The sequence below is a fragment of the Brachionichthys hirsutus genome, chromosome 10 (genome assembly GCF_040956055.1).
Source record: "Brachionichthys hirsutus isolate HB-005 chromosome 10, CSIRO-AGI_Bhir_v1, whole genome shotgun sequence".
NCBI lineage: Eukaryota > Metazoa > Chordata > Actinopteri > Lophiiformes > Brachionichthyidae > Brachionichthys > Brachionichthys hirsutus.
In genome coordinates this window covers 9,000,182-9,018,135 of record NC_090906.1, presented here as the reverse complement: position 1 = coordinate 9,018,135, position 17,954 = coordinate 9,000,182, and the positions used below count along the sequence as shown (strand labels likewise).

The 17,954-nt window shown below is 45.7% G+C and overlaps 2 protein-coding genes across 2 annotated transcripts; one reads left to right on the top strand and one right to left on the bottom strand.

Moving 5' to 3' along the window:
- Positions 1–2,764: 2,764 nt before the first annotated feature.
- Positions 2,765–6,910, bottom strand: gnb2 (guanine nucleotide binding protein (G protein), beta polypeptide 2). The gene is made up of 10 exons (XM_068745027.1): positions 6,609–6,910; positions 5,680–5,822; positions 5,549–5,587; positions 5,056–5,162; positions 4,828–4,891; positions 4,542–4,704; positions 4,033–4,099; positions 3,749–3,950; positions 2,983–3,199; positions 2,765–2,880 (listed from the first exon to the last, which is right to left on the bottom strand). The coding sequence occupies exons 2-10, from the start codon at positions 5,734–5,736 to the stop codon at positions 2,774–2,776; spliced, it is 1,023 nt and encodes a 340-aa protein (XP_068601128.1). The 5' UTR covers positions 5,737–5,822; positions 6,609–6,910; the 3' UTR covers positions 2,765–2,773.
- Positions 6,911–12,742: 5,832 nt separating this feature from the next.
- Positions 12,743–17,469, top strand: LOC137900285 (solute carrier family 12 member 9-like). Its single transcript, XM_068744349.1, has 13 exons — positions 12,743–12,953; positions 13,065–13,199; positions 13,283–13,420; positions 13,493–13,789; positions 13,888–13,995; positions 14,276–14,387; positions 14,492–14,649; positions 14,724–14,806; positions 14,973–15,097; positions 15,460–15,652; positions 15,726–15,900; positions 16,386–16,532; positions 16,640–17,469. The coding sequence occupies exons 1-13, from the start codon at positions 12,743–12,745 to the stop codon at positions 17,467–17,469; spliced, it is 2,712 nt and encodes a 903-aa protein (XP_068600450.1).
- The last annotated feature ends 485 nt before the right edge of the window (positions 17,470–17,954 follow it).

The window sequence follows — 17,954 nt, the reverse complement described above, 5'->3', positions numbered from 1 at the left end:
AAACATCGTTTTAACGTGTGTGTGCGCGTCTGTGTTACTCGTGAGAGGTTAACTTCGGATTGTATTTCATAGACTGATAAACTTTAAACTTTCAAAAGATTGTGTTGAATGAATTCGTGTCTTAATACAGAACTGTTTAAAAAAATAAAATGCCTTGATCTCACTTTAGTCTGTTATTTCTTTGTGTCTGACAATTAATTTACATTAACTTTAAGTTATTAATCCTATAGTACCCCCACCAAGGGGGTGTCAATCAAACTGTACACACCCCCACACAAGGGGAGGCATCAGTCAGCCTGAGGTTCCGACTCAACTGCACCCTCTGGTGGCCCGAAAACAAAATTGCAAAGAAGAAAAGGCTGAAATTGAAACGTTTCATTTCCAATCAGTAGAGGACTAACTAGTGATTACTACCAGTTAACTTATTAGTAATGCTCTTTCCTGAACTATCGGACTCTTAACATGAGTGACGGGTCCACCATATCGCTATGAGCTGCGCACACACTTTTTTTTTTACTTGTGCAGTAGAGAAATCGATTCATAACTCTGAAATCTAAAATGAGCGAATTTGCATATTTTATAGGTCGTTTTTTTAGAATTTACTAAAAGGAATGAATCAGGAAAATGAACAGCATGTGCCCCAACAGAGAGAGGGAGAGAGAATATTGAAACTTCGAGACTTGTAAGAAACATTCACTGGCAGGAGAGGCTATAGTTTAATATGTACAATTTATACCATCATAATGTCCAGATAATACATCGACAAAGCCAAAGTATGAATACTGGCTCCTGCTTGTTTCAGATGCGTCTTCGGATACTTCTCTTTTCCACCCTCCTGAGTCGCAGATCTTTTATTTTTTAATCATCATTTTATAAACTTTGAAGTGGATCTGAGGCACACGGGGAGAAGGTGAGTAAAACAAGCGCAAAAACTGGGGAGGGAAAAAAAAGTTAAACTTATGGATGAATGTGCTGTGTGTGTGCGTGGGGGGGGGGGTGGGTACTTTTCTATAAAAAAAAATAAAAAAAACAGGACACGTTTAGAGCCAGACGAAAACAAGCGTTCGTATTTTCCTTGGACTAAGACGATCATTGGTCCAACCATCATTCTGTGTGTGTGTTTTTAGCAATGATGGACAATTCGCTTCCACATCCATTTCTCCTTCACATAAAGCATCACCGAGCTTCAGACGGAGGATACCAAGACAAGCTTCAGACGGAAGGTACCAAGACAAGCTTCAGACGGAAGGTACCAGGACAAGCTTCAGACGGAAGGTACCAAGACGAGCTTCAGACGGAAGGTACCAAGACAAGCTTCAGACGGAAGGTACCAAGACGAGCTTCAGACGGAAGTTACCAAGACAAGCTTCAGACGGAAGGTACCAGGACAAGCTTCAGACGGAAGGTACCAAGACGAGCTTCAGACGGAAGGTACCAGGACGAGCTTCAGACGGAAGGTACCAAGACGAGCTTCAGACGGAAGGTACCAAGACAAGCTTCAGACGGAAGGTACCAAGACAAGCTTCAGATGGAAGGTACCAAGACGAGCTTCAGACGGAAGGTACCAAGACGAGCTTCAGACGGAAGGTACCAGGACGAGCTTCAGACGGAAGGTACCAAGACGAGCTTCAGACGGAAGGTACCAAGACGAGCTTCAGACGGAAGGTACCAAGACAAGCTTCAGACGGAAGGTACCAAGACGAGCTTCAGACGGAAGGTACCAAGACAAGCTTCAGACGGAAGGTACCAAGACAAGCTTCAGATGGAAGGTACCAAGACGAGCTTCAGACGGAAGGTACCAAGACAAGCTTCAGACGGAAGGTACCAGGACAAGCTTCAGACGGAAGGTACCAAGACGAGCTTCAGACGGAAGGTACCAAGACAAGCTTCAGACGGAAGGTACCAAGACGAGCTTCAGACGGAAGGTACCAAGACAAGCTTCAGACGGAAGGTACCAAGACAAGCTTCAGACGGAAGGTACCAAGACAAGCTTCAGACGGAAGGTACCAAGACAAGCTTCAGATGGAAGGTACCAAGACGAGCTTCAGACGGAAGGTACCAAGACAAGCTTCAGACGGAAGGTACCAGGACAAGCTTCAGACGGAAGGTACCAAGACGAGCTTCAGACGGAAGGTACCAGGACAAGCTTCAGACGGAAGGTACCAAGATGAGCTTCAGACGGAAGGTACCAAGACAAGCTTCAGACGGAAGGTACCAAGATGAGCTTCAGACGGAAGGTACCAAGACAAAATGACCTGAAGTGCATTTTTGACTTCATTGTAAACAAAAGACAGAATCGTCCAATAATGCATTTTCCTATTTAACTGGAGGAGCAGTGGCTCTCGGGGGGGGGGGGGGGGTTCAAAGGCTTTAGGTAAAAGGTGAAATGTGTGTTTTTATTCAAGCAGCTGACGATCTACCTGTAGTTGGTCATATTTGTACACTTTACTGGTCACACTGTAGTCTTGCTGCTGTGCACTGATTAGCTGTTGGTGGAGGGGACGTGTGTTCCGGTGTTTCCTGGTCCTGCAGTGTGTGTGCGTGTGTGTGTGTGCGTGTGTGTGCGCGTGTGTAAACTCATACCTAAGTCATAAATATTATGTACAGTACAATGTCTGTCGAATCTTACATACAGTGAATACAGAGGGTTCAAATGGTGGCCCAGGATGGGAGGGGTGTCTGTCCGCTGGACGTGTGTGTGTGTGTGTGTGTGTGCGTGTGCGTGTGCGTGTGCGTGTGGGTGGGGGGGGGGGGGGGGGGGGGTGCACACGGATCAGTTCCAGATCTTAAGGAAGCTATCCCAGGACCCGGTGGACACCGCCATGCCGTCATCCGTCACGCCCAGACAGCTCACACGATTGTCATGACCGGCCAAGACCCCTGCAGGACAGAGGGACAGAAGGAGACCTGTTGAACTGATTCAACAACACACGGGGGTGCCCTTTGACCCCCCCCCCCCCCTCCCCCTCCCATTTCACCCACCTGCTCTATCGCCCTTCATGGCATCCCAGATGTTGCAGTTAAAGTCGTCGTAGCCGGCCAGCAGCAAACGGCCGGAGCGCGAGAAAGCCACGGAGGTGATGCCGCAGATGATGTTGTCATGGCAATAGAGGCTGAGCTCCTGGTCCGCACGGAGGTCAAACAGCCTGCAGGTGGCGTCGTCCGAGCCTGTAGCGAAGGCGCTGCCGTTGGGAAAGAACTGAGGAGGAGCACAGGGAGTGCGGATGAAAAGCAGGAAGTGCGTGGATGACTGTGAACAATGCGGCTTCATCGGGGGGGGGGGGGGGGGGGCTGTTCCGCCCATCACACCCGTCAGATATATTCTGTGTGGTGCATTTAATCCAGACTCCAACTGGACCCTGAGTCTGGATAGCCGTGCAGGATGTTCACATAGTGGTGCTAATTCCTAATCTTGTTAATCCTCGTGTGTTGCTAAATCTCTCCCGAAGCCGGAGACCAGACAGTGAGTGTGTGTGTGTGTGAGTGTGTGTGAGTGTGACAGAAGAATTGGTGCTATTTCCAGTGCAAAAACCACTAAATTCTAGACTAAATAGCATCTAACCCCCCCCAATGTTTGACACCTGTAGAAGTAACCAGAGATAACCCGTTTAAACGTTTTACAGGCCGAGTCGTTCCTACCAGGATGAGGGTAAAAGTTCCTGGAGCTCCCCTCTGCACCGTCAGCGACCCCCCCCCCCCCCCCAGGTCAGAAAATACTGTGACTAAATAGCACACAACTGCCACTCACACAGATGGCGTTGATGTCCGACTCGTGGCCCGTGAAGGTCTGCCTGCACATGCTGTCCCTGATGTCCCACAGCTTGACCGAGGCGTCGCAGGCTCCCGACACGAAGGTGCGGAGGTCAGGCGACAGGGACAGGCTCATGACGTCGCCGCTGTGGCCCGAGAACACCGTGGTCTGCTGGCTCGTCTCGATGTCCCACAGTGCACTGGGGGGGGCAGAGGAGGCAGAGCTAAGACACGGGTCGGCTCAGGAAGACGTGCGCCGGCGGTTCCGAGTCGGCCGCTCACCACGTGGTGTCTCCTGAACTCGTGATGATTTGATTGTCGTCGATGAATCGGCAACACGACAGGTAACCTGAGAGGAAAGAGGAAGCAGAGAGAGGAGGTGACATCGTCTACTGCTCTTCATTCGGCTTGTCCCCTCGTCTCCACTTCACCCTGCCCTTTGCATCGTCCTCCCCAACACCAGCCTGTCTCATGTCCTCCCTCACTACTTCCATGTATCTTCTCCTGGGTTGTCCTCTAGCCCTGTTCCCTGGCAGTTCCATCCTCAGCATCCTTCTACCGATACAGTCCCCGTCTCTCCTCTGGACATGTCCAACCCATCAAAGGTCTGTCCTCTCCGACCTTAACGACTTGAGCATGAAGATCAAATTGTGCCTTTAAACGTTACAGCGACGTGCCCTCTCCTTAATTTTAAAATGTCTAGGAAATCGTCCTTGTTTGGTGGTTTTTCGCAGATTTCCCATGATTCCAGGGGCCGGCGTCCGTCCGTCTGAAAACAGACGTCCTCTCACCCGTATGTCCAGGTAGTTCCCTGCTGACCCTGACGTTGCCCTCGCGAGTCTTCAAGCAGTAGATGGAGCAGATGTTGTCAAGGCCTCCGCAGGCGACGTAGTTGCCGGAGGGGGCGTATGCGCAGGTCATCACCCAGGAAGACCGCAAGGGGATGGCGTGTATCTGGGGGGGGAGGGAGGGAGGGAGGGAGGATGGGTCACGTTACAATAAGTCCGCCGCGAGTTCACCTGAGATGCAGACGCTCTCCTCCGACTGACCCACGCGTGAATATTTAGCTCACGTTACCTTGTTTGTGGTGTAGCTGTCCCACACGATCAGTTTTCCGTCCTGAGAGGCGCTAACCAGAAGCCTGCAGAGACAAACGCGAAGCTCTGTGGCAGCTCATCTGACAAAAAAGCATTTAGGATCTTCTGATGGTGTCAAAATGATCTGGATTAGTCCAGAGGGGGGGGAGGGGGGGGGGGGGCCTGAATGTTTGAGCCGTCCAATAGCTGCACAGACATGTAGACTCACCTGGAGTCCGAGCCCCAGTGCATGGCGTAGATTTTAGCGAGGTGGCCCCGGAGGGTGCGTCTCGTCCTCATCTGGATCCGCCCCACGGGATCCAGACCAGCGGTGATCTTTGTTAGCGGGGAGGATCAATCAAAGATCAATTAGCTTTGCTGAAATTGGATGGAAGGTAAACACAACGGCAGCCAAGAAAGAAAATGCATGTTCAGTGTACAACCAGCAGGGGGCTGCGCTGGCCATTTTGGTGTGAATGGGGTAGATAAAATGAATAATTCTGGAGGTATTCTCTAGATTTTGTATTGCAAAGTAAGATTAAATGTAAATAAAAAAAGAATTTCTCTATCAATCAAAAGTAAACCCCCTTTTTTTCTTTAAACTCATTTTATTGTAATTACCACACCAAGAGTAATCCTTAGAATGAAGGCTTAAATACTGTGGGATTACAGTAACTGTGTGTGTGTGTGTGTGTGTCCCCCCAGGATCTTTTCCATTGTACCTGTGTCAGGGTTGAATCCCCACATGCTTTCCTGGCATCCTGATGGACAAAAGAAAAAGTACACAACAGCTAAATATCAGAGTATTATAATCCTTAAACCAAAAGCAGAACTACAGAAATGTCCGACTCACTCTAATCTGGTTCCGAAGCTGCTCTGCCTCCTGACGAAGCTGCTCCAGCTCGCTCATGTTGGATGGATCCGACTCACCTGTTCAGATTATCGGGGTCTGCTTTACATCAAGTATGGCCGTCCCGTCCCCCCCCCAGAAGCCTGCTGGGATTAGCACAGTTTCATACCTGCTGCTAATCCTCTAATCCAGGAATCTACTTTCATTAAAAAACAAAAAGGGACTAAATTAAGGAAAATAATTTGCCTAAAACGCCGTTCATCCTGCATTTGAGAATGAAAACGATAAAACAGAAACATTTTTAATCTTCCGGGTTTATCACAGTGAGGAAAGAACTCGTAATCTGTTAGTCTGCGTTCAATAGAGGAGATTAATCTCAGTGTGGAAGCGTCCACCGAGGTCACGCTTTAACCTCACGCCACGCTCCATCCACGGTGAAGCTGCAGCAGCAAACATCCACGCAGAGGAACAGCCATTTATCGATCAGTTCCCAGAAGGGCAGCGGCCCAAAACGAGGCGCGTCACGTGACGTCACGGGTCCGGCTCCTGACACAGCTGCCCCCCCCCCCCCCCACCCCCACGCGGCGTGGCTCCATCTGCAGCTGGAGGATGGAGTGGAGCCCCCCCGGCGCCCCCCCCCCCCGAACACATGCACGGACATCTAGAGACGTCACGTCTGCGTGATTCACGGGCCCGATCCACGCAGGCTGCAGCGCATACCGATCAGCAGCCCACATATCGATTAGCTGCTGGAGGCCTCCGACCATTCCGAGATCTCTCACGGTGCGGATGCAGCGATTTTACATTTTGGTCGAAAATAAATGCTACGAAGGGGCGCATCCGTCTCCCGGGCCGTTCCACGCTGCGTGGTGCCGGGGCCGGGGCCGGGGCCTTGCAGCGGCCGTCGCCGCGTCCGATAAATGGGCGGCTACCTGTTAGTTCTCCCGGTGATCGATGATCGGTGATCGGTCGCCCCCTTTTTCTTTTTTCTTTCTTTCCTCCTCCTCGCCGTTGCAAAATGCAAATAGTGGATCGCAACTCCAGAGTCTTCTTCACGCCGTGGAGATCAAGTTAAAGCACCGCGCGTGCGTGCGTGCGTGCGTGACGCGTCACGATCACGATGTCTCCAGATCCGTTTCCATTTCTCTCTCTCTCTCTCTGCCTCGGCGGAGCTCCGGGAGGGATGGAATCCGGTAAACAACCGACGCGCCGCAGCACCGACTCAGTCCGTTTTACTCCGGTTTGCTTCTCGTGACGTGACGCTCGTTTCCTTCCTCTCCGGTTTCCTCCTCTTCCTCCTCCTCCTCCCTCCGCCGACGCTTCCACGGAGAGTCGACGACGGGTTAGGGAGGAAAAATAGGTCTCATTGACTGCGGGGGGGGGGAATAATCGGATTTTTTAAGATCAATAAACACGGACAGCGGATGTCTTCTCCCACGACGCGCGTCCTAGCGCGGTCATTCCACGCGGCTCCTCTTCGTCTGATCCGAATATCATCACTCAGAAACAGAAGCGCTCCTCGCAGGAAGATCCTCAAAGATCTGTGAGCGATGGAAGCGCGTTTCTACCGTGACGCGCCGTGACCCCCCCCCCCCCACGGGAGCCTCTCATCTGTTTCCGTTTCTTCTATCCTCGGTTTTTATTTTATTCAACATCATTGTCCCATCGTTCTGTGTTTATTTTAATGAGAAATATTCAGGTGAAAACGTGAATGACACTCACAGCGCAAAACACAATTTGCCCACTGTGTGGCGCTAGAGGGACGCCCTTTAAATATACGGTACGTTCTTCTGCGGTCAACGTAAATGACTCTTATGGACATCTGGGTTTTGTTTATATCACTTCCTGTATTATCTGTTCCTTTTTTTGGCGCTTTTATTTTGAAGTACTTCCGGCTCGGCGCTTCAGCGCGTACCTTCTTGACGGCAGCTTAACGGAGGCAGTTCACCGAAAAGTGAAGTTTTTTTCCTTTCTCGCTGTATTTAAGCGCCTGGATGGAGGTGAGAACGAAGTATTTGTCTTATAACGTGTTTACATGAATGTGTTTTCTTACGTTTCGCTCAGGATGAGCGCTTTTACAGTGAACTGTTGACTGCGTTGGTGTTTTCTGTCCATTATTTAGAGAGCTGTGTTTGAATTGTTTCTCAGCTCTTACTGCAGTCCTTGATTATCACATCAATTTCTATTTCAGTTTCTCTGTGCTCGTCAAATTTGTGATATTTAGCACTTGTGACATCATCAATAATTTAGCCAATCGCAACCCCATTTTACACCATTTAGACTATAGCCTAATAAAGAAACGTGAAATATTAAACACTTTCATGACAAATATTTGGAAAGCTTTTGAGCCATTCGAGAAGGGCGATTAGTTCTTGATTACTCCGTATAATATGTGCTAAAATATAACACCTGTCATAGTTTTTATTACCTCCGTCGAGGCGGCGGCTGCGTCATTCCTGGCGATTGGTGACTTTTCAGTGTGGAAATAAATAATGATTCTTTTGTGTTTTTAACATTGTATCAGTTAAATGACATATTGAACCTTCAGGTACTTGTGTTGGTAGAGCTCAAGCACTTAAATAATAATAAGTATTCAGAAATGAACTGTGAAAGTTTATAAACCTAACAGGGTGGAATTTTTTTAAATTAGCCATTTCTCTATGAAAGAGCAAACTTATCTATCTGTCTCTCCAGACTTAAACAGTACTTTAGTCTATAGATCAAACATGTTTTGGAATTTTTTCAAATGTGGTTTACTTTCTTCATAATTTAGACTAATAGGGTGGAAGTAGGACATACAGATTAACACCATAAAACTGGCACAAAAAAAAGGCAACAGATTTATGTACTATGACTTTCAATGGAAACAAGACCGCAAGGGCTTTTTTGAAATGCTCCTCTTAGACAGGATGTTTGACTTTATTATTACTGTAATACATGCTACTGTGTGACTGTACTTGTACTCTAACATTCTATCTAATAAATATATTCATCTTCATATTCATCATTGATGCTCACCTTACTTTTCTCCTTGAATTTCCCTCCTAAAGAGAGATTACACTTCCTGAATGTTAGTTCATGGGAATTGTCGTTTTCTTTCGTTCAGAAGGCTAAAAACCACAAACTAACAGGGTGGAACCCAATTTCTGGGCACACTCAATAAATTCAATAAAAATAATAAATAACATTAATATATCCATTTATATATATTTATAATTAAAGAGCTTTTAACTTGAACTACACAATAATAAAGACATATTTGTACTTATTTATAATTATATTGCAAAAACAACCTACTTGGCAGAGGTAAAAAAAAAAATCATCTTCTCAGTTCAACCCAGGATGGATTGTCCTCTTTGAGGAAACAGTGACCCCTAGAGTCGGGAGAAACAACTACAGCCCTGAACAAGTCTACATCAGACACTAACATCCATAATTCAACTCCTTACTACACCGTCAGTGTCTGTTTGTGGTTTCCTCTAAGTACACACCTCTGATAAAGAACCGAAACGACTTTCTTCCCCAGGCAGCTGACTGGGGCGCGGTTCGTTCTTTTTTAATAAGCACTACCCCAGCGGTCCTGCCCTTCAGACAGTCACATGGGCAGGTGGATGGTGTAATTAGTTTGTTTTTGTTTTAATGATGATGGCGCCATGTTTTAATAACACCATCCACCACCTCAGGAGCTCAGTCTTGTGCACGCCGGCTTCCACGCCTGACACCGGGAGAAAGAGACTCTGGAAGAAAAGGACGACGTGTTTGTGACTGTCCCGGCCGGTTCAGAGGGGTAACAACATGGAGTTTTGAATTATTTGACTGATTTGTAAATAACTGCACCACCATCGGGGGGGGGGACAGGAGACGCGAGTCTAGCATACGTTTTTTATTCCATTTCGTGCATCTGTTATAGCTTAACGCGTTTTGATGAGATCATCCGGTGTTAATTCCACAGCAGGATTATGACGCGTTAAAGAGTTTGGGTCTCGTTCTTTCAGTTACCACCCACATTTATGTCAAACGGACTTGGGAGTATAATACGAATGTATAATGGTAATTCAAGGTGGTACTTTCATGTCTATTGACAGTATTGACGTACTAATTTGTGGTATCGTGCATGAAAAAAAAACAACAACCTAAAATCCCGTCAGGCATTTTGAGTATCATACCATGAGGGATTATGTTTAAATATCCTTGCTCCCGGGCGTATGAACGTTACTCCCGAGAACGTTTGTTGTCTCTTGACTCTTCATCCAAATTATACGACATAGATCGAGAGGAACAGGTTATTGTAATTAAGCGACAAGGAGTACACGCACACGTTTCAGCAACACAACACAGCTGGTTCTTCAGATAAGGCAACAGAAATCTTGACATTTAAAGACTGATTTTGTGTGTGTGTATATTTATATATATATATATATATATATATGTTTTCAATGTAGAGAGTAGAGACAACACTGGCATTAGTTGGCATGAAATTTCTTTCTGAAAGTAGTTGTGCGCTTTCCCTTTACAGTGCTAATAGATGCTGGATTATCTCTGCGGTTACATTAGCCAGATCTTCGTCCTTCTATCTAAACGGAGGTTCCTCTGACCTTCCTTTAGATTTTCATTTGATTCCATTTCAGAACTTCCCGAGAACTCTGAGTGACTTTGAGGAAGAAAGTCAGGTTGTAATCGGTGGTAAATCTTTAAACTGACCATCCATCCATTGTATTCTGCTTTGCGGGTCGGCGGGGCACATCCCGAATACGTTTTTGGAGCTATATAATTGAATAATCGTTCTCATATCTCCACTGCTAACTTACTGATTTTTTGTGTGTGAACCTTGCCATGGGGCTTTTCTCCTTGGGAACATCCCCAGAACAAATAAAACATACATTTCAAATCACGCGACATCTGCTAACGTTTCACGAGTTTAGGCCCTGAAAATAATCAGTTCATGTTAGACACTAATAATTTCGTGCATTCTAGTATGGCCTTTAAATCAGTCAATCAGTCAACTTCACCTGCGATGTTAAACATAACATTGCTACTGATCAAATATAAGGCCTAATGGATAAATCACCGTGACAGTCAAGTGTTTCTTAATAGAGGCCTCTGGATTTAATCCTCTAACTTCTCTGATTAATCTTTTGTCGCAAATAATATTTGACAAATACAATTTATTTCACTTTGATTTGACCCTAAAACGGAAGTGGTTCACATCCTGAATGACGGGGCGGGGCAAATACATGCGATTGTTACCCAATCTGTTACCTGAATCGAGGTTAAGAGCAACCTGCAAACGTTACAGTAGAAAACAGAATGTCACTCAGACAAGCTCTACGGCAGAGCATGTCACTTTAGCTTGTCTAGCCTGTACCCCACAACTCCACAAAGTTTTGTGGGAATTGTATTAGTATTAAAAAATATATATATACAGTATATATATATACATAAAACAACTCTATTGGTGCATTTACTTTCAGTGACAGTTTGTTTTTTGTCATAAGAACTGGAAGACATTTTTAATTCCCCTCAATTATAACAAACCTGCTCGACTGACTGACAGAACGCCAGAGATCCATTACATGCGGAAGCAAAGTCAAATGACGAATGTTTAATGAGCACATGCAAACAAAGCAAGAAAGCATCGACGCAGCGTTATAATATTGATGAGCTCTGTCTGTGGTTTGATTACTTTATGACGACAAGTCGGTGAAGGAAATGACTCAGTCACATTTTCTTTGTATGATAACCCAGAGACATGTAAATGCAACACTGAATTGTTTTTCCTGACTAGGTTTCGGCTTAACAAAAACAAATGTCCTCTAACACTTTTGAGATTAAGTGGATCAATGAATTGACTGAGCAGTAAAATATGGCTTGTGGTGCATCCCCGTGTGTTTGATGGATCTAGTAATATTTTCAGATTGCCATCCACAGATCAGATCTTCTTAAAATGAATCTTTCCTTGCAGTGAAGTTGTTTGTGATCCAGTATTATTTCCTGAGGTGGCAGAGTGTGTGGTTTCTACTTCCATGTTCATGGATTTGGTAATAGCAACTTTCAAAAAAGGGAAAATTCCTATTATAACCATTCGGCTTGCACACTTTTGTGTTATCTTTGGGATGCAACTGTTATCTGTCGCCAAAAGAAACCCTAGCCGTAAAACTTCACAATCGAACAAATCAACAATTTATAAACAGAAGAATGGGAATATTGTGGCTAAAAATGGTCCCAAATGTTTTTGTTTTGTTTTGCAGGACAAGAAACTCACGGTGGTTTAAAACGTTAAAAGGTGTTTACTTATTCAAGAGATATGGTGCTTCGTGCCATACCTGAAACGATTGCAGCTATTAGTGCGCTTTGTTTTTCTTGAAGCGCTGAAGGTGGAACACATGTCTTTGTTTTTAATGACGCTAAATCACTGAGCTAAAGGCCTTTGTGTTCAAAACCAGTTCAACCACTATCCCACTGACAGCACTCAAAATGTGACTGACTGATCCTCCGTTCCTCCATATATTGTTTTGGATATATGCTATGGAGCAGATGAGCGACCTTTAGAGTCATCTGAGAATCATCTTTTCACTGCAAACTAAAAAGAAGGAAAAAAGAAACAATAATCTTGCAAAAAAAATCTAAGTTGCAACTTCTGCCTGGTTTCAGGTTTCATTACCAGAGGACATTACTTCTTCAAGGAAAACAGCCAAGCGGTGATTTTCTTTTCATGGTTACAAGTTAAAATTTGATTCATGCTAAGATTTGATTTTTCTCAGATGAATAGAAAATGTGGCACTGCTAAAATAAATGTTGTGGAGGCGCCTCTTTTGATATTTTGGTCATTTTGTTTAACTTTGAAAATCACATTTTTCCCCAGACATGAAAAAGATTTGAAATAAATAAGGACAACTCTAACACCTTCTTTCTGTCTTTCTACGATGAAATGCTCCTGCGGAGATCCTGCGTAGTTCATGTTATCACAATGGCAGAAGACTTGGTGCTGTAATCTGAAGTGTAAGCAGCTGCAACAATGCTGGATGTGTGTTTTCCAGAGGCCAACAAAAGGCTCTTCTCACCAAACATGTCAAAAGAACACTCCCCTGGGCCTGGGGTGACGGCGGAGGTATACAGTCTGTCTGCGACCACGGCAGCACACGGCTCAAAGTCAAACGATGGCCCTGATTCCAGCTATAGCGCTCCAATGAAGGAGCCTCGGAAACTGAACACCTTCTTTGGGGTCATGGTGCCGACCATCCTCTCCATGTTCAGCATCGTGCTGTTCCTCAGAACAGGTGAGGACAGAGATTTTGGGCTGTAAGCAGAGGGTGTTTGTTTAAAGCTCTCATATTGTGAGTCATTGCATGGTGCACTTCTGACGAACAGTAACGTGATCTCTCTTGCAGGGTTTGTAGTCGGTCAGGCAGGACTGTTGGAGGGTCTGGCAATGCTGATTGTAGCCTACATCATTATAGCTCTGACGATACTGTCCATCTGTGCCATTTCCACCAATGGTGCTATACAAGGGGGTGGAGCTTATTGTATCCTTGGAGACCCAAAATATTTTCTTTAGTTTTCTGTAGTCCCCTCAATCAAAACATCAAACTTAACAAAATGCAACCAGACATGATCAGCCGGTCCCTCGGCCCAGAGTTTGGTGGAAGCATTGGTTTGATGTTCTTCCTGGCCAAAGTGTGTGCGTGTGGAGAGTATGTTCTTGGTCTAGTGGAGGCAATACTCGATGCGATTGGTGTGGACCCTGGTAAGTTTTTACAAGTTTCCCTTGTATTCTCATTCATTCTCCAGATTCTCAGACTGGGTTTCTCTTTCATAGAGTCACCTGAGGGGGTGCAGGTGCTTCCTCAGGGTTACTGGTACACACTGCTGTACTCCTCAGTCATCCTTCTGCTGTGCCTGGTTGTGTGTCTGGTTGGAGCTCACATCTACTCTCGCACTGCCCTCGTCATCCTGGTGATGATCACCATATCCATGCTGTCCATTTTCATCAGTTCAATTGTAGTCAAACCTCATGAGTTTTCCATCACCCACCATGGATCTGGCAACCAGACCGTCCAGTTCAATGCCAGCTACACGGGCTTCAATGCCGGCACCCTGAGGAACAACCTGGGCCGTGAGTGTCGGGGGCATGAGGCTGATAGTAGTGTTGTTAATGCAGATCACGATTAAAGCGTTTCATAGTTTTGCTGTTCCTGTTTTCTGTCATTGCAGCTGGATACACTTTGGATTACAGCACCAACACTGTCATGTCTTTTGCCAGCGTGTTTGCTGTTTTCTTCACCAGCTGCACAGGGATCATGGCTGGAGCCAACATGTCAGGTGAAAGCTTGTTGCCTTACGTATCGCTTAGCAGTAAAGGCCATCATTGATTAAGAGCACTGTCGATATAATGCATTTTGTAGTTTCAGGTATTTGAGCCTAGAAAAAGTTCTAAAAGTTCTATTTATGCTTTGCACTAAATACTCAGGAAAGGATCTCCACAGACCCATTTCATTGATCGTAAACAGAAAAACGAATCTCATGTCTGAGAAAAAGTTGCTTTTGGCACCAGAGTGCATACTCACGCTTATATTTGTATGAACTCCACACGTCCTTGAAGGGGATCTGAAGACTCCGAGTGTTTCCATCCCAAAAGGCACCATCACAGCTGTCCTCTACACGTTCATAATCTATGCCCTCTTCTTCATCTTGGTCAGCGCCACCTGCGACAGGTCTGATATGTTTCTTAAATGTTTGATATTCATTCTGAAAAATAATACGGGGTTGAATTCATGACACAAATTACTATAAATCTTTGTATTTATTTTTACTCCAGGACTCTGTTGACCAAGGATTATGGATTTCTCCAAAAAATAAACATCTGGTCTCCGTTTGTCACCGTTGGTATTTGCTGCGCGGCGCTGTCAGCTGCTATGTGTACTATGATCGGGGCATCCCGGATCCTCCATGCTCTCGCTCTGGATGACCTTTTTGGTGAGGACTGAATGTTTTGCTCATATCATTGCCTCAGAATTATTTATAATGTGCAGTTTTTTTCTCCCTTCAAGGTTTGCCTTTAGCCCCAGCCGCCATCACATCAAAATCTGGGAATCCATGGGTGGCGGTGCTGTACACCTGGGGTCTGGCACAGGTGAGGGGAGTTAATAATCATAATACATTTTATTTAAAGGCGCCTTTGTCGGCACTCAAGGACACCGTACAAATATGTATATACAGTAGTCCCTCATTTTCGGCGGGGGTTACGTTCTAAAAATAACCCGCAATAAGTGAAATCTTGCGATCTGTTTGTATTTCAGTGTGTAGTGTTTGCAGGCCAGCTCAATGCTATAGCAAGTTTGGTGACTGTTTTCTACCTGCTTACCTACGCTGCGGTCGACCTCGCTTGTTTTGCTCTTGAGTTGGCGTCGGCTCCAAATTTCAGGTAATGAAATATCAATCAATCCCCAGAAAAATGAGAATTTAATCATGTCTACTCACTTCTGCCAACAAGATCTTAGCATGACATCAAAATTGATCAACAGCCTTTGAGTCATTTTTCTGGAATAAATTGGTGTAAAAACAAAAAAACATTCCCTGTCTAGGTAAAATATAACAAATGAAATTATTTTAGACTTTTAGTGGTATTGATTGGTGTCCAAGACTGGTAAAAAAAAGAAAAAAAAGAAAGAACATTTCCCATATTAGAATGCTTGAACTGTTTTCTTTTCCTCATTAGAGAAGTAAAACATGAGATTGGGAAGTCCATTTCTTTCCACATATTTTACATTTGTCTCTGCTTTACAGGCCGACCTTCCAGCTCTTCTCCTGGCACAGCTGCCTGCTGGGGATTGTGAGCTGTTTAGTGATGATGTTCATCATCAACCCCATGTACTCCTCAGGCAGCATTGTAATCCTGCTACTGCTGCTGCTGTTCCTCTACTACAGATCGCCCACCAGCAGCTGGGGCTATATCAGCCAGGCTCTCATTTTCCATCAGGTATCTGGACTCCTGCAGAGATGGATACAAAATCAGACATGGACTTTACAGATCTGTCTTCCTTTTGGTTTAGGTACGTAAATATCTGCTGATGCTGGACGTGAGGAAAGACCACGTGAAGTTCTGGAGGCCACAAGTGTTGCTAATGGTGGCCAACCCTCGCTCTTCCTGTCAGCTTATCCAGTTTGTCAACCAGTTGAAGAAGGGGGGGCTGTTTGTGTTGGGCCATGTGCAGCTGGGAGATCTGGGTAATTATCTGTGGATGTCCTGTGACGGCCACCTGCTGCTAATAGCATTCAATTATTCTTATCTCTGAATCATTTTCCTCTGTGGTTTCACTCCCCCCACAGTGAAGCTAAAGTTACCTTGAGTCCTGAGGCGACCTCTTCTGAGGCAACCTGTTGGGCTTTCACTTTCCATCTGCTGCTTCTCTTGCATTATTATATATGTATATGTGATCTTTGTGTGTGTCTGTGTGTGTGTGTCTGTGTGTGGGGGGGGGGGGGGGGGGGGGGGGCAGAGTTTAAAACTCATCAATCTTCATCAAGCTATCACTCAGTGGCAATGATGTTCTTGGTGGTTCAATTTTTTACCTAGTTTACATTTACCTGAGAAGAACCTCAGCATGACATCTACCGCAGTTTAATCGCCAAGGTGATGCTTCTACGAAATGAAGCCCCTTATTGTTTCAAATCCAAACAGTGAATTTCATTCTGCCTTTCCTGTCCTGCAGACGCCCACCCATCGGACCCGGTGCAGCAGCAGTACAACTTTTGGTGGAGTCTAGTTGATAAACTCGGGGTGAAGGCCTTTGTGGACCTGACGCTGTCTCCCTCTGTCAGGCAGGGAACTCAGCATCTTCTGCGCATCACGGGTTTAGGTAATCTCTAATTTCTTGCACGTATCTAGTATAAATGTTCATGTTTTATCTGCACTGGATGACCCTCGCATGCTCTGCTTTGCTGCTTTTCTGCTTCTCTCTACAAGGCGGCATGAAGCCCAAAACCCTGGTCTTGGGTTTTTATGACAGCTGCACTCCTGATGACTTCTTCCTTCAAGATACTGCATTCTGTGACTGTTCAATGGGACGAGCGGCAGAGGACAAGTTACATTTTGGGGTTGACTTGCCTTCATTACAGGCTCATTTCCCTCCAGTTCGGCACGTTGAGAGCCCACGGTGGCTGTCACCAGAGGAGTACGTGGGGATCATTTCCGATGCCATTAAAATGAGCAAGAATGTGTGCCTTGCTCGCCATTTCTGCCAGTTAGAGGGGGAGGGTAAAGACAGCAAGGTGGATGGCTCGGAGCGCACTATAGATGTGTGGCCGCTCAACCTGCTCCAACCATGCAGTCGTGAGTATCAGGACGTGTGCAGCCTCTTTTTGCTGCAGATGGCCTGTGTGCTCAACATGTCCAGTAAATGGCGGCGTGCGAAAATGAGAATCTTCCTGAATGTGGAGACTGAGTCCAGTGACCGGGGCTGGGTGGTGAACGAAGAGACTTTCCAAGAGTTGCTGAAGAAGCTGAGGATCCGTGCGTCAATAAAGATCGTGCCCTGGGACTCTGTGGCGAAACACCATATCGCTCTGGATAAGGAGCCCCCAGGAGCCCTGTCCGAGGACTTCCTGTCTGCAGTGAACTGTATGCTGATGGAGCACAGCTCCCAAGCTGCTGTTTGCTTCCTGTATTTGCCTCGACCTCCTGTTCAGCACAGCCAGTCGCAACAGTACTTGTCTCACGTGGAAGCAGTGACCAAAAGTTTGGGACCAACGCTCCTCATTCATGGAGTCACGCCTGTCACATCCACTGACCTGTGAGCATGTTTCTGTTCTTTGATCGTGTTCATGCTTAAGTGTAAGGATGGAATCTGGTTCCAAAATAATTTAAGAACTAATGCAATGAAGAGTAAATTCTGAGGTGAAGTATGTGTAGCACCAGTTCTTTGGCTTTTGTTGATTTGCCACTTGTGGGTTTTGTAGTCAAATAGAATATCCTCCTGTCTTGGTATGCTCGATCAACACATGAAATAGGTAGCGAGCCGGTGTTATTTATAGACATACAAGCTCCTCTTTGCATTAATATAAGACTGACAGGGCCTTTATTCATGGCCAGGCTCAGAATGAAGAACTCCATGATGCTGCCACCCTTCAGGTCCACCACTTGCAGGGACAGGCTCTTCAGAATAAACACATAGATGATGTAAAATATCCATCTGAGTTCCAATGCAGACTCAGTTGGGACCAGTCAAGGAAGATTTAAACAAGATTGAAAGCAAGAGCAGGTTGTCACATTTTTAAAACAA

Excerpts from the sequence above, each read along its gene's own strand:
- LOC137900285 (XM_068744349.1), top strand. The coding sequence starts at position 12,743 with ATGTCAAAAGAACACTCCCCTGGGCCTGGGGTGACGGCGGAGGTATAC. Across the intron at positions 13,200-13,282 it reads ACAAGGGGGTGGAGCTTATT|ACATGATCAGCCGGTCCCTC; the intron begins GTATCCTTGGAG and ends AAATGCAACCAG. Across the intron at positions 13,996-14,275 it reads GGCTGGAGCCAACATGTCAG|GGGATCTGAAGACTCCGAGT; the intron begins GTGAAAGCTTGT and ends ACGTCCTTGAAG.
- gnb2 (XM_068745027.1), bottom strand. The coding sequence starts at position 5,736 with ATGAGCGAGCTGGAGCAGCTTCGTCAGGAGGCAGAGCAGCTTCGGAAC. Across the intron at positions 5,588-5,679 it reads AGCTTCGGAACCAGATTAGA|GATGCCAGGAAAGCATGTGG; the intron begins GTGAGTCGGACA and ends TTTGTCCATCAG. Across the intron at positions 4,892-5,055 it reads CACTGGGGCTCGGACTCCAG|GCTTCTGGTTAGCGCCTCTC; the intron begins GTGAGTCTACAT and ends TTGTCTCTGCAG.